Here is a 16696-nt window from a genome sequence, read left to right on the forward strand (position 1 = left end):
TCTTTTCTAAGATGAGCAACCCAAAACTGTTCACAATACTCAAGGTGAGGCCTCACAATTGCCTTATAAAGCCTCAGTATCACACCCTGCTCGTAACATTTAAAACAGAGATGTGGAGAAATTTCTTTAGCCAGAGGGTGGTGAATTTATGGAATTTGTTACCACAGGCAGCTGTGGAGGCCAGGTCGTTGGGTGTATTCAAGGCAGAGCTTGATAGGTTCTTGATTGGACACGGTATCAAAGGTTACGGGGAGAAGGCCAGGAACTGGGGACAAGAAGGATCAGCCATGATTGAATGGTGGAGCAGACTTGATGGGCCAAATGGCTTAATTCTGCTTTTATGTCTAATGGTCTTATGGACTTTTAAACTGGTCATTTTGTTTAATTGTAGGTGCCAACAGTATACAGGAAACCCTTTGGCTTTTAAAGCACAGGGCAGTGATAAAGTGACAATAATCGAATATAATGTTTTTATTAGGCAGTTATAATCAGCACAGGAGACTTTAAAAAAAATAACCATTTCCTCACATGAATAATCATCGCCTGGTTTACCAGAGCAAGCTCAGCTAATTAAAAATGTTTATCTTTGCATTATTTTCTAAATGTTCAATTAAAAGATAAATGTGCATTCCCTGTTGCCTCAGGAATTTTAGAGCTTCACAAGAACCACTTGGAAGTTGATTTTTTAAGATCATTTTAAATGGTCATATTGTAATATTATGGGAATCTCTTTATCAATGCTGCATGTCTTAGGCAGGAAGGAATTACTCAAATCGTAATGCAGACTCAGTAAGGTTTTCCCACAACACTTAATTTTAGACATTACAACCATATAATAAAAATGTCTGGTTCACAAGATTATCCATATAATTTTCTCGCAAAAAATTTGACCAAAAGCAATTACAGATCTGTTGGCTGAGTTCCCTCATATGGCATGGGACAACCAAATGGTTATGATCCATATGCAAGCATATGCAATCTCTTAGCTGTCCAGCAGCACCTTAATCATTATATCCTCACTTCACACCAGACCCTACCTCTGTGCAGACTGGTATAAAGCATCAATGCATCATTCCACTGGAATGGACCTAACCTACAGGACGATTGGGCAATTGTTTGGCCTGTGACACCTCCCCACCTCGGAACTTCTATCACTGAGCTGCAGTGTGCAGGTGACAACTGCATAGGCCCACGTCTGGGGACCAAGCTCCATGTCATCATCAACTCATATGCTGAAGGATACAGCAGAATCGGCTTTACAATTAACATCCTCAAAAAAAAGGATCCCTTAATAAACTGCTCTCACTCCATAGCACTGCCCTCCAACAGAAAATGTCCATGTCAAAATCCTCAGAAAATCATTCAAGTTCACCATCACCTTCAGTTCATAGCCTTTGGCCAGCTGGGAAAAAAAGTACTTGAAGAACAGGATGTCAAACCTAGTACAAAACAACCATGCACCTCTGAAACTATTAAGAGCAAGCAAGCTTCTCAAAGCACAGGAAAGATAGCTCACACGCTGTCAGCCAAGTCCATTAGAAGGATAGTTAGGTCAATGCTAGTGGCCTCTCCCAGTACTTATGAACAGAATTGACACCCTATTGAAATCTGATGGTGTTAGGTGTCTGGGCAGTGGAAAGCCACATGTTCTAAAAGCCTCTTAAAGATAAAGGTCAACTTTATTGGTCTTATGTACTTTACAATGAAATGTGTTGCTTGTATTATTTTATTTTTTTCCTCTATATCTGGGTGCAGTCCACATATGTCACCATGCTTCTGGCACCAACGTAGCATTACTAATGCTACTAACCATAACATTACGTCTTTGAAACGTGGGAGGAAGCTGGAGGACCCAGAGGAAACCCAGGCGGTCACAGGGAGAGTGTACCGGCTCCTTCTCGACAGTGCCAGGAATCAAACGCCAATCAGTGGCCGCTGGCATTGTAAACTCATTTCCCTCACCCCTAGCAGCATCCCTACAGATTTCTGGGGACTTCTCTCTTGTAATTGCTCAAAATGAAGTGGAAGTATTTGGGTTGGCGTAGTCCATTAGTACAGGGTATGTCAAAGGAGCTCACCTCCACACATCACACCCCACCTGCTCATAAAGCACTTCCGGTGGTAGATTGTGCAAGGCCCACTTTGGTCTCATCAGTCTCCTCAGAGTCCTCAGAATTGGAATGGGGACATTACCCTCTAATACCAAATGAGAGTCTGAGAAAAATGAGAGAGAATCCAGTGCCCATTTCACTTCTCTTTTCACCCACATCAACTGCAGTATGCAGTGTTTTCACATATTTCTTTTGAAACCTAATAAATTTTTGTCCGTGCATTTAATTTAACACAATTCAGACTGACTTGCAATAAGCCTGTACTATACTATGACCAACTCACATTGATAAAAAAAAATACAGCAATAAATACTTCAGTTAGAATGTGGTAAAGATTAAAAAAGTTAAACCAAGTTAAATCCACTTGGTCTGGCAGCTCGTTCCACACTCTTACAATCCTCTAAGTGAAGAAGTTTCCCTTCATGTTCCCCTTAAACTTTTCTCCTATCACCCTTAACCTCAAGATGTAGTCCCACCCAACCTCAGTGAAAAAAGCTACTTGCATTGACCCTATCTATACCCCTCATAATTTAGTATACCTCTATCAATCTCCCCTCAATCTTCTATCTTCCAAGGAGCGAAATCCTAACCTACTCAATCTTTCCTTTCAACTCAGGTCCTCCGGATGCAGCAACATCCTTTCGCTATACTCTTTCAACCTTATTTACATGTTTCCTGTCAGTAGGTGACCAAAACTGTGCACAATACTCCAAATTAGGCCTTACCAATATCTTATACATCACATGAGAATGTCACGATCTCTCTCCATTTAGATAATAATCAGCATTTTGACTCCTCCTACCAAAGTACATGACCTCGCCCTTCACCACACTAAACTCCATTTGTCAGGTTTTGACACAATCAATCAATCTATCTATGCCCAGAGCCAGAATCAGAGCATCCTCATCAGAATCTTCATATGAGCAGCAAACCTGGAAACTTTACATTTGGTTCCCTCCTCCAAGCCATGAATGAAGACAGTAAACAACTGAGGACCTAGAACTGATCTCCGCAGTATTCCATTGATACATTTCTCCAGACTGAAGATGACTCATACTCTTGTGCTCTCTAGGTGACAGATAGTTTTGAAACCATCCTAATATATTTCCTCTGCATCTAACTTAGATCACAGAGGATGGCAATTCTTCATTGCAGCCATAATTGTGACCATAATTGATGAAATTCAGTTAAGATATAGAAAGAAAATTGAGCAGTAATTAGAGAGAGGACAGCATGTTTACAGACTCGAGAGAACCTTTGGAACTGAAAGAACTTTGTATAACAATGGCTTTGGGTGTGATTTTGAGTTTTAAAAAAAGTCCTACATCTTAGTTTCTTAAAGAATGTAGAAGATTGAGAGGAGATTTGATGGAGGTATACAAAATTATAAGGGGCAGAGATAGGGTAAATGCAAGCAGGCTGAGGTTGGGTGGGACTACAGCCAGAGGTCATGGGTTAAAGGTATGAGGTCAAATGTTTAAGGAGGCCACGAGGGGAGACTTCTTCACTCAGAGGGTCGAGAGAGTCTGGAACGACTTGCCAGTGCAAGTGATGCAAGCGAGCTCGATTTCCACATTCAATGGAAATTCTGATAGGTTCACAAATATGTGTAAAATAATAGTTTTGGATAGGTACATGGATAGTAGGGGTCTGAAAAGCTATACCCTTGTTGAATGTTGCAGATAGGAGCAGGCAGTTTAAGTGGGTTGGCACAGACTAGATTGGCCAAATGGCCTGTTTCTGTGCTGTACTTTTCTATGACTAAGAATGCAACTTCCTTTCAGCATACTGAAGTTCATTGTACACTCGGGAATTTTTTTACCTTAAAATAAAAACATGAAATTGAAATTCTTTTTGTGTAAAAAGAATCCCAAATATGATCATCTGTATGTGTATATATAGTTCCCTCCTTCTTTAAGTAGATTTATCCCTTGCACGTTCCAAAAATAACCTGAAAAGTTAGCTAGATTTTGCACTTCTGAAGTGTTCTGGTTTCGTAATTTATTTTACTTTCAGTGTACCATAATACTGTTAAAAAGACTGATCAGCAACTTCCAGAACATCACCAGTCCAATGAAGCAGGCAGATACTTAAAGTGAAAAGTTAATCCTGACACCAGCACAAACTAATCAGTATACACAGATTCTCGGGGACAAATGTCAGAATGGATTAAAATCATTTGGCTGAGGCAGATTTACCAGCTGTTGTGATGAACCCTTCCTCTGGTACAAATTTGTCAGCACTCCAGTAAAACTCCAGCAGCAGGCTGCATTTGTACATTCTAATCGGTGACGCTGCTACTCTCCACAAGCCACTGAAATGAGAATTAGAAGAATGCAGCTAGCTCACCGTCCATCAGCTCAAGATCAGATTTGACTCCAATACAATCTGTGTGGAGTTTGCATGCTCCTCCTGTGACCATATGGGTTTTTTTTAGATTATGAGAACACTCAGTCCTCGTTTATTGTCATTTAGAAATGCATACATGCATTAAGAAATGATACAATGTTCCTCCAGAGTGATATCACAGAAAAACAGGACAAACCAAAGACTAACACTGACAGAACCACATAATTATAACATATAGTTACAGCAGTGCAAAGCAATACCATAATTTGATGAAGAGCAGACCATGGGCACTGTAAAAAAAAGTCTCAAAGTCCCATTCGACTCCCGAGTCCCCGATAGCAGGCGGCAAAAGGGAGAAACTCACTGCCATAAACCTCCAGGCACCAACAACTGCCGATGCATTGGAAGCACCCGACCACAGCCGACACTGAGTCCGTCCGTCCAAAAACTTCGAGCCTCCGACCAGCCCCTCCAATACAGCCTCCCGAGTGCCATCCTCTGCCAAGTGCCTTCAACCTCGCCCCGGCCGCCAAAACAAGCAAAGCCGAGGATTCGGGGCCTTCTCCTCCGGAGATTCCGGACCACAAAGTAGCAGCGGCAGCGAAGCAGGCATTTCAGAAGTTTCTCCAGATGTTCCTCCGTACTCTCACGTTTGTCTCCATCAAATCAGAATTGTGCACGGTCCCCTACTTGACAGATTACAGATCTCATTCACCAGAGTGGCTGCACGCGCTGCGTCGCGCTGCCATCTTCTCCTCTGAATGCTCCATTTTCTTTTCTTTCCACATCCATACCATTGATTCTAATGCTGAATATGACTAAAGGGACATTCCTTTTGCAAATTTACAACTATTCTGAGTAAGGCCACCAGTTCACTATGAATGAACATCGATTGAACTTTGTAGCACGGAGATGCGTCAAACTGAAGGGGACCAGATTTATTTGGATAGCTCACTTCCACCCCACATACAGGGATTTACATCCCTGGCTCACTTGGATATGAGGAAAGCACGGGTTAGCAGTTCTGATGAAGGGTTTCGGACCAAAATGTCGACTGTTCATTCCCTTCTACAGGTGCTGCCCGACTCAATTAGTTCCCTTGACATTTTGTGTGTGTTGAGCAAGAGTTAACATTTCATCACGGTGGTAGGTCACTGATCCGTGGCATTAACTATTTCTGTCTCCACAAAAGCTGTCATACACACTGAGATTCTCCAGCATTTTGGGTTTAATTCAGAATGCAGCATTATATTACATTTGAACATTTTTAATCCATCTGCTCTGATAACATGTCCAATCTTTGTGCCAGTGCATTGTACATCCAGTGTTGTTGCAGTCCTAAGTTATTTTTGACATAGTTTTCTAAGCGTCCACAACAAGCAATGTTGTTATTTTCCCTGAAATCTCAAAATACTTTGAAGAACAGAGAAGGGATTGGACCCAGCCTAGAATAAGCAACTTATGAAAATACAGGGCAAAAAAAATCACAATTGTACAGTCATAAAATACGGTCAAGACCAATTCACTTATGATAAGAAAAGAAAACTGTTTGTGGCAGACAAGCACAAGAAAATCTGCAGATGCTGGGAATCCAAAGCAACGCACACAAAATGGTGGAGGAACTCAGCAGGTCAAGCAGCGTCTATGGAAATAAGTAAACAGTCACCGTTGTGGGCCTTGATAAGGTGCCACACATAAGGCTGCTTAACAAAATAAAATCCTATGGTGTTGCAAGAAAGATACTGCAATTGATAGAGGAATGGCTGACAGGCCGGAGGCAGCAAGTGGGAATAAAAGGGGCTTTTTTTCTGTTTGGCTGCCGGTGTTTCTGTTTGACTAGTGGTGTTCCTCAGGGGTCAGTATAGGGACCACTACTTCTCACAGTGTTTAGACCATATGACATAGGAGCAGAATTAGGCCATCTGGCCCATCGAGTCTGCTCCACCATTCCATCATGGCTGATAATTTTTTCTTCTCCTCCTCAACCCCAGTTCTTGGCCTTCTCCCTGTAACCTTCAATGCCATGTCCAATCAAGAACCTATCAATTTCTGCCTTAAATACACCCAACGATTTGTCAAGATTTGCATAATGGAATTGATGGCTTTGTGGCAAAGTTTGCAAAGATAGGTGGAGGGGTAGGTAGTGCTGAGGAAGCAATGCAATTGCAGCAGGACTTAGACAAATTGGAAGAATGGGCAAAAAAGTGGCAGATGGAATACAGTGTTGGGAAATGTATGATAATGCATTTTGGAAAAAGGAACAATAAAGCAGACTATTATCTAAATGGGGAGAAGGTTCAAACATCAGAGGCGCAGAGGGACTTAGGAGTCCTCATGCAAGACTCCCAGAAGGTTAATTTACAGGTTCAGTCTGTGGTTAAAAAAAAGGCAAATGCGATGCTGATGTTTATTTAAAGGGGAATAGAATATAAAAGCAAGGAGATAATACTGAGCCTTTATGAGACACTAGTCAGGCCACACTTGAAGTATTATCAACAGTTCTGGGCCCCATATCTCAGAAAGGATGCGTTGTCATTGGAGAGGGTCCAGAGGAGTTCACAAGGATGATTCTGGGAACGAAGGGGTTAACATATGAGGAGTGTTTGGCAGCTTTGGGCCTGTACTCACTGGAACTTAGAAGAATGCAAGGGGTTCTCATTGTAACCTACTGAATGTCCATAGGACTAGATAGGGTGGATGTGGAGAGGATGTTTCCTATGGTGGGGGTATCTAGAAGTAGAGGGCACAGCCTCAAAATAGAGGGGCGACCTTTTAGGATAGAGGTAAGGAGGAATTTTTTTCAGCCAGAGCATGCTGAATCTGTGGAATGCTCTGCCACAGACTGCAGTGGAGGCCAAGTCTGTGCATATATTTGAGGCAGAAGTTGATAGTTTCCTGATCGGTCAGGGCATCAAAGGATATGGAAAGAAGGAAGGTGTCCGGGGTTGAGTGGGATCCAGGATCAGCTATGATGGAATGGCGGAGCAGACTTGATGGGCTAAGTGGCCTAATTCTGCTCCTGTGTCTTATGGTCTTATGGTCATATCTGTTAACCCACAAGAATAGCTACTGGAGACCTGCAGATCCGCAGAAACGAATTAGTACCTAAGGGAGTCTGCAGATTGTAAGAATTCTCTTTCCCTAGAAGCAAAAAAGTTTGCATTGTAGCCTGCTTTGGTGATTCGGTTGAAATACGGGTTCGGTCACACAGTAACTGTACCATCCCCTTGTTTTTTTTTAAACAGGTACCAGTAGCGTGGAGGTAAAGGAGAATCGTAATGTAGGTAACTTATCGTTGGAAGATCATACACGGACCTCTGGTGATCGGCAAGTCTTTCGCTGTACGGACATATCCAGAAGTGGAGCATCGGGATTGAAAAGGAAAAGGCCACTGGAGGAAGGGAACAATGGACACATGCACCCTAAGGTGCAGCTGAAATGTAAGAAATTGTCATGGTCAGTGATGCCAAAGAATGCTCTTGTGCAGCTAAATGAGCTGAAGCCCGGACTACAGTATAAGATGGTCTCTCAAACCGGACCTGTGCACGCGCCCATTTTCGCCATTGCAGTCGAAGTGAATGGTTTTCTCTTTGAGGGCACGGGACCCACCAAAAAGAAAGCAAAGATGAGGGCGGCGGAGATGGCCCTGCAGTCTTTTGTGCAGTTCCCGAATGCTTCCCAGGCCCACTTTGCCATGGGGAACTGCGTAAACCCCAGTGCGGACTTCACGTCCGACCAGGCCGACTTCCCCAATACACTGTTCAAAGAGTTCGAGCCCTCGGTGCAGAGCGACGGCCTGACTTGCTGCAGTCCTGCTGACAACGAGCTGCTGTACGGTGGTTGGCGGCATGGACGAGTACTTTGCCACACGTTGGACTTAATGGTCCAAGCCAAACAGAACAAGCACAAGATGTCGTTCCCAGCAGCTGGCAATAAGAACCCAGTCGAGATGTTAAATGAGCTGCGCCCGGGACTGAGATATGTGTGCCTCTCGGAGACAGTGGAGAGGCACATCAAGAAATTTGTGATGGCAGTGAGGGTGGATGGGAGAACGTTTGAAGGCACAGGACGCAGCAAGAAGCTGGCAAAAGCCCAGACTGCACAAGCTGTTCTTCATGCTCTCTTTAACATCCCGCCAGTGCCCAGTGGAAAGCCTTGTCAAATGCCTGACAGGAATAAATGTCCTCGTTTACCACAGGTGAGAATTGCCTGCCAGCCTTTGGCAGACCTTGGAAATTTCACACCGGGTCGTTGGCTGATCTCAGGTAACCTTCATTTACACAGTATGGTGGACGAGAGAGAGATGATGCAAAATAATTGCAAGGTGTTGAGCCATGAAACACATTTCAATCTACCTATGGTTTTGCAGAAGCCTAGTAAATTAATGGAAAGTTCAGTCTCTGCAGCAAAGTTACTTTTTAATACAGATTTTTAAGAGTTTTTGTCAATAAAACAGAGATGCAAGGGTACAAAATATATATCAGATGGTTTCTTCTTTGAGGGTATAAAGAAAAATGTATAAAGAAAATTAGCACTGCAAATATGATGTCATTAGAGCTAATGTTGCTTTACAGAAGTGACCAGTTTTGCAAGATCACTCTATTTATCAAACAAAATGGAGCTTTAAATGAGGTGTCCAATCCGTTAGAGACTGCAACTGTCTAAGGATGGGCAGTCACCTTTTGGCTCTCTTGTGCGCAAACCGGTGCAGGTGATGTCAGGAATGATCAATAGGAATGACAATTGGTTGTTGTACAATAAAAGGACTTTCGGCCTAAGGTGATCAGTGTAGCAGTTGGAGGAGTGAAAGAAGGTACCTGGTTGGAGAGCAGGCACTGATAGCTGAAGGGAGAGGACAGACATTGGCGGGGTAAGCTCTGAGACTCAAGGAAATCTGGGGGCAGCACAATGGCGTAGTTACTAGCTCTGTGCTTGAGATGCAGGTTCCATCTTGGTTGCTAGAGTATGCATGGTTTTCCCTCCGACTTCGAGTGCTTCCTCCATGTTCAAATAGTTCAAATGGTTCAAGTTAATATACTTTTTTCAACTTGAAAATCTTACTCTTCGCAGACATCCACGAAACAAAAAAGAAACACCAAAGAATGAATGACAGAAACACTGAAACCCCCAAAGCAGCAGCCAAAGCATCGAACGCCCCCCCCCCCGGCAAAATCACCAACCCCTCCCCTTCCCCCACCGTGCAAGGGTCTCCTGTTTCGTCCCACCTCCGGAAGATGTGCACAATAAAGTGGCCTTAGTGTGTTGGTTGAGTGTAGCGTCTGAGGGGAGTTAATGAGAAAGTGGGAAGAATAAAAGATGAAATTAATGTAAATGGTGATATGTGAATGGTTGGATGGTTGAAGGGCGGTACAATCGCAATGTACATGGGTTTGTTCCTATGTGATATCTCTCTCTGCTGCTCTCCAGGGCTGCCTATGGATCATTTCACAAAAGAGAAACCTGGACCAAACTAGGCCAATTCATACTGTTGTCTCCAGCCTGGTCTCTGATGGTTTCTCTACAAGGAGGTATTCTTCTTTGTCCAAGTAAAAACATTGACGCTGTACCAATAGCTAAGGAATTGTGACACTTGCACATCAGATTAAGTCCCCACTGACCATTCCGTGAGCCTTGAGCAACCTAAAATAAACGGAAATTAAAGGCCAAATGGAACAGTCGTGGGATTGTAAATCAACTTGCCTGATTCGGTTACATTCAACTCCACTCAATCATTGCTCCTCTCAGCCATTCCATTTTGTTAAAGGAGCACAGAAACCCTCACACCAAGTTGAAGTCAGTCCAGTGAGTAGCACAGCAGGTCTGTGAGAATCCAATGATTGTAAAAGCCTGAAGGCCTTGGTGTTCCTTTTCCTAAGGGGAAGAAGCAGAGGTGATCTGATGGAGAGGATGATCAGATGGTGAAAGCCTCAGTGGGGTGGATTTGTGGAGATGTTCTGCTCCTGAATAAGTCCAAAATCAGAGGCAATAAATCTATTAATAAACCCAGTAAAGGCTTGAGAGTTCTACTTTACTCTGAACAAAGAGAAACAGAGGCAAATGTTATTAATGCACTGAAGAGATAATTTAATAAATACTTAGAGGGGAACAGCGTAGAAGAATACACTAACAAAGTTGGATGAAACATAGACACGTAGAATGAAGAGGATGGATATTGGGCACGAGCAGATCTACTAGGCCAATGTCCATTCTCTGTGCTGTAAAATCTTTTGGAATTAAATTGAAACAGAGGCCCTTGTTGGTCCCGGTTAGAAATTATCAGGAAGAATGGAAATTGAAAGTGGTGCCTAGTTGTACCCGCTACCCAGAGACAAATGGCTCTTTCCTACAGACAGATGGATGGACAATCCAAATTTCACCCCTCAAGTGACCAATGTGAGCACACCACTTGCACTAGATTTCTGATAGCAAATCATCACAGAGAACAACAAAACTGAAGTGGCAGCATTTCAGAAGCACATTAGAAGCAGGACATCTTCACCCCATTACTTAAGACTCAGGAGGTGGATTCAAAACTGTCTGCTCCACCCATGACCTGAGAATGGCATCTGAAAATTGTCCAAAACGCCCAGAGTCCAATGTTGGTCATGGGAACCACAAATGCTCTCTCTGAGTTTGGTGTAAGAGACATCCCATAATATTATTATCCCTAAAGAGTCATTAATGTAATGAAACCTCCCTGCATACAATACAGCCTGCACTACCAATGTAACTTACTATAATTGCTCATCCAACATACACTGTGCATTCATTGTCAATCCAAAATGCACTTAGCAGGCATTGTTTGTCCTTTTAGTACCTGTGAACAGTTTGACAATTCCTGAGGCAGTTCAGAATCAACCATATTGATGTGCATTTAGAGCTTGACTAAAGTGGCACATATAAAATGCTGGAGGAACTCAGAAGGTCTGGCAGCATCTATGGAAAGGAATAAAGAGGTGACATTTCAGGCCAAGACCCTTCACCAAGACTAAGAGAAAAAATGGGGGAAGAAATCAAAATAAGAAAGTGAGAGGGAGGGAAGGGAGGACAAGCTAGAAGGTGATAGGTGAATCCAGGTGAGGGGAAAGGTAGGTAGGTGGGGGAGGGGTATGAAGCGAGAAGCTGGGACGTGATAGGTGGAAAAGGCAAAGGGTTGGAAAAAGGAGGAATCTGATAGGAGAGGAGAGTGAACCATGGGAGAAATGGAAGAAGGAGGAGGGGACCCAGTGGAAGGTGATGGGCAGGTGAGGAGAAGAGAAGGGGTAAGAGGGGAGCCAGAATGAGGAATAAAAAAAGAGAGAAGGGAAAGGGGAGGGAGAAATTATCTGAAGTTAGAGAAGTCAATGTTCATGCTCTCAGGTTTGAGGCCACCCAAGCAGAATATGAGGTGTTGCTCCTCCAACCTGACGGTTGCATCAAGGACTGCCATGTCAGAGTGGGAATGGGGATGGAATCAAAGTGGTTGGCCACCCAGAAATTCTACTTGTTACTGATGGAGCAGAGATGCTCGACAAAGTGGTCCCCGAATCTGCGTCGGGTCTCCCTGATGCAGAGGTGGCCGATCCGGGAGCACTGGAGGCCATAGATGGCCCTGACAGACTGGCATCGAGGTCAGTCACAGGTGAAGTCAGCTTGTCTACGTAAGGATAGCAAATTTCCATGAGCTGTAGAAACCAGCTTTTACAGCAGCCCTGCTATTCCATGCTCACTCTGACTGATCCTATTTGGTTCCAGATTTTATTTAATTAACCACATTTAAACTTCCCAGTTACTGTGATGAGGATTTGAATTTACATCTCTGGATAGTTTGTTTAGGCTTTTGGATTAATCAGTAACTTAACCAGCACACTTCCCTGTCCCTTTGCAGCTTACTGTCAACTAGCACTGCATCTTTTCTGTACTGTGGCACTCTATTCTGCACTCTGCTGTTGTTTTATCTTGTACCACCTCAATGCACTGTGTAATGAATTAATCTATAGGAATGGCATGCATGACAGTTTTTTTTTCACTCTGTTTTGGTACATGTGACAATAATGAACCAATTTATTAATTTAGTTCAGTGGCTGATAAACCAGAGGACATGAAGATTATTTTGTTCCTATATTTGAAGAAAAAAATATGTTTAGGATTTTTAAGATATTTAGGATTTTTCCCAGGGGTGTGACTTGGTCTGTCTGCCAAAGGACATAAAAGTGATAGAAAACCTGTGGTCAGACACAGAAAATCATATCTAGTCAATGTGTCTGAAACACTTGGACCCCTATTGACATCAATGGATCTGGGTTTGAGAGGGTGAACAGCTTTAAGTTCCTCGGCATACACATCACCGAGGATCTCACATGGTCTGTACATACCAGCTATGTGGTGATAAAGACACAACAATGCCTCTTTTACCTCAGATAGTTAAAGTTTGGCATGAGTCCTCATATCCTAAGGACTTTCTACAGGAACACAATTGAGAGCATCCTGACTGGCTGCATCACTGCCTGGTATGGGAACTGTACCTCCCTCAATCACAGGACTCTGTAGACAGTGGTGCAGACTGCCCAGCACATCTGTAGATGTGAACTTCCCACTATTCAGGACATTTACAAAGATAGGTGTGTAAAAAGGGCCTGAAGGATCATTGGGCACCCAAGTCACCCCAACCACAAACTGTTCCAGTTGTTACTATCCAGTGAAAGGTACCACAGCATAATAGCCAGGACCAACAGGCTCCAGGACAGCTTCTTCCACCAGGCCATCAGATGACTAATTCATGCTGATACAATGGTATTTCTATGCTATATTGACTGTCCTGTTGTAAATAATATTTATTACAAATTACTATAAATTGCACATTTAGATGGAGACATAACATAAAGATTTTTACTCCTCATGTACATGAAGTATGTAAGTAATAAAGTCAATTCAATTCAAGTACGGAACAACGAAGCAACACACACAAAATGCAGGAGGAACTCAGCAGGCCAGGCAGCACAACTAATACCTAAGGTAGTATATTCCACTGCAGCTGACAACCTACACCAGTACTCCTCCCTCTGGGAGTGGCCCAAACAATTTATACTCCCTCCAGCCCCTTCCCATCAACAGCCATCGACAGCAACATTCCAGAAAGTTCAGCTCAAACAGGGAACCTAAGATGGCATTGGAGCATCGGGACACCGCAAGATTGCTTCAGCAGAACCATTCAGTACATTTATTAAAATTATTCTACTCTTTTGAATCTCACTTCTAAGTTCCCATAAATCTCAACACTATATTTTGTATTCTGTTTTCTTTTTACTGGCTCACTCAAAAATATCTTCTCACAGTATATTGGTACATGTGACAATAATGAACCAATCAGAAGCCCTCACCCACCCCTAACCATCAGCTTCCCTTTTTTTTAGTTACAAATGGAATACTTGTTAATCTGAGGGTTCACCCAGTAGTTGACATGTAGAAACATTTCAAGAATCATGCAAAAGAGAAATGTTCATCTTGGAGATGTTGCAGATTTCATGACCCCTTTTGTGAAAAAAGTTTGTTCATTCCTGATGAAGGGCCTCGGCCTGAAACATCAACTGATTATTCCTTTCCTTAGATGCTGCCTGATCTGTTGAGTTCCTCCAGCATTCTATGTGTGCTACTCTGGATCTCCAGCATCTGCAGAATCGCTTGTGTTTATGAGTTGTTCACCTACTCTCTAGCCTGTTTTTTTCTCCAGATCAATCATAGTTGATCTGCACCCAAACCCATCTATCCGTCTTTGCCCTACATCCCTTGGTATGGCCACCTGACAGAATTCTATTGAACTAAGCTCCAATTTGCTGAGCATCCATGGAGCTTGGAGAGGTTTCAGACTTCTACGACCCCGTTGATGAATAGCTTCACTCCTAAATAGCCTTGATCTAACCTTGAGGGGAGGGTTGCCCCCACGGGAGGAATCAGCAAAAATGTATATCCCCTTTCAAATTCTTCTGATGTTTTTAAACAGCTGGACACTATCACCTCATCAATCTCACCCATTCAGGAGAATAGAATTTAGATTTGTGCTTCTTTTTGCAGTGATGGAGCAGGAAGTCAGTGCCCAACATCTCTGGGCAGTTTTGCATGCTGCCCATCTAATTTCGGATGCCCACTTTCATTGCACAATGAGCTCTTTGTGTAAGTTGCTTGCTCTTGACAAGACTGAAGGCTTAAATGAAAGGAATATAGGAACAATTGGTAAATATGACAATGAAAATAATACAAAAAGCAAAAAGGATTGTATTTAAACTAAAAGTGATTGATTTACAATGATACAGAAGGAGTTAATCCATTGGGGTTATGCCGGATCACAAGAATAGCAAATCCTCTCTTCCCATTCCCCTGTAGCCCTGAAACTGTATGGTCTCTCACATCCCGACCAATTCTTGCAAACTTTTGCTCTTAGAGTGCTTTGCTTTTTATACCATCTTGCCGAGATCAAGTGAATGCAACTATTATAAGCTCAGTCCCGTAAGGAACAAGTGATGATACAAGGTGGAAAAAGAAGGCTGAGAAACTTCCCAGTCAACTCAATCCTTTGACCACATGTATAAACAGGACTTAAATTAACAATTGTGAAATATTTGTCAATAATGACTCGGGTAAATAGCTCGAATATTTTGTGAGCAAAAATGTTCAGTGCCATAGCTACATCATCTTTCTTAGGCCTTAGGGCAAAATCTTTGGAAACAATTCACACACTGTATTTGCATTATGTATTTACTGAAGATACATACATAATGCTTTGAAAAATTTTATTCATGCTAATAGTGTTTTGTCTCATGGGGCCTATTTAGAACCAGTTAGCCTTCCTCTCAGCCCTAATAGTGTAGAATCAGCATTTATGATAAAGTAGAATTTTAATCTAAAGAGTAAATTAGGAGGACGTTATTGAAACCTATTGAATATTGAAAGGCTTAGATAGAGTGGACATGGAGAGGATGTTTCCTATAGTGGAGGAGTCTACGACCAGAGGGCACAGCCTCAAAACAAGCATATCCCTTTAGAACAGAGATGAGGAGGAATTTCTTTAGCCAGAGGGTGAATCTGTGGAATTCATTGTCACAGACAGCCGTAGAGGCCAAGTTATTGGCTATATTTAAAGCGGGGGTTAATAGGTTCTTAATTAGTAAGGGTGTCAAAGGTTACAGGGAGAATGGGTTTGGCGGGGATAATAAATTAGCTGTGTTGGAATGGCAGAGCAGGCTCGATGGGCTGAATTACCTAATTCCGTTCCTTTGCCTTATGGTCTGATGGCCATTTTGGTAGACAATAGAAGATAAGGATCTTGTTAAATTAAGGCTACGTCCACACTAGACCAGATAATTTTGAAAACGCCGGTTTCGCGTAAAAACGATAGGCGTCCACACAAAGCATTTTTGAAAATACCTCCATCCACATTAAAACAGGTATTTGGGCGAATCCCCTCCTACTGGGCATGTGCAGGACACATCTACAGAAAACAAGCGACATGTTTGGAGTTGAATCTCGCTGTGAAAGTGCGTGTTTGTGCAGTTACAGACTAGAAAAACTTTAAAGGAAATTGCCAAATAACGGACAACTGTTGGCTCTCGTGCAGGAAGACTTAAAACTAAAAAAAACAAATACTGGAGCGTATGGAGGCAACGGACAGGGAGTTCGCGGACAGTATGACCCGGCTGATGACGAACATTGAAAAGCTGACTAACTCTGTTGCGTTAATAAAGCACCTTGTTAAATGTATAAAACATGTCTGCATCAGTGTTATCTTGTATTTCCATACAATGTTACATTAGGCTGTTACACATCTATTGTCAGAGAAGTACTTGCATAAATAGGTAAACCACCTTCATACAAGCAAGGACAGAAAACAGGGCAAAGTGAGTATACTCACTTATCCAGTAGGTTATGGGTCAAAGGATTTGGTGAGTGCATTTCTAACTCTTCTGGCTTCAGTCTCATTGCCATCTGTTCTGAAATTGTTAGGTTGTGTGTGGGGTTGTGCTCAAGAAAACAATGAAATGCCGCACTGCTGCCATCTGTTCCGGCACGTCATGACAGCGTTTTTAGAAATCTCTGGTTACCCCGTCCACACTACTCCGCCCAATCGGCGTTTTCAAATTTACACACTCTGGACAGTGTTTTAGAAAACCTCTGTTTTCGGGGGAGGAAAACGCTGTTTCAGTGTGGACGGAGGGTCAAAACAAAGAGAAAAAGCTTCAGTTACGGATTCATCCAGTAGAGTG

General features: G+C 42.7%; 1 protein-coding gene across 1 annotated transcript in view; it reads left to right on the top strand.

Annotated features, from left to right (window-relative positions):
- adarb2 (adenosine deaminase RNA specific B2 (inactive)) overlaps positions 1-16696 on the top strand; it is an 819996-nt gene that overhangs the window by 438291 nt on the left and 365009 nt on the right. Inside the window, exon 4 of the mRNA XM_072252060.1 lies at positions 7706-8658. Within this exon, the coding sequence (XP_072108161.1) occupies positions 7706-8658 (953 nt within the window). The remainder of the gene's footprint in view (positions 1-7705; positions 8659-16696) is intronic.

Source organism: Mobula birostris, chromosome 3 (assembly GCF_030028105.1).
Source record: "Mobula birostris isolate sMobBir1 chromosome 3, sMobBir1.hap1, whole genome shotgun sequence".
Lineage (NCBI taxonomy): Eukaryota > Metazoa > Chordata > Chondrichthyes > Myliobatiformes > Myliobatidae > Mobula > Mobula birostris.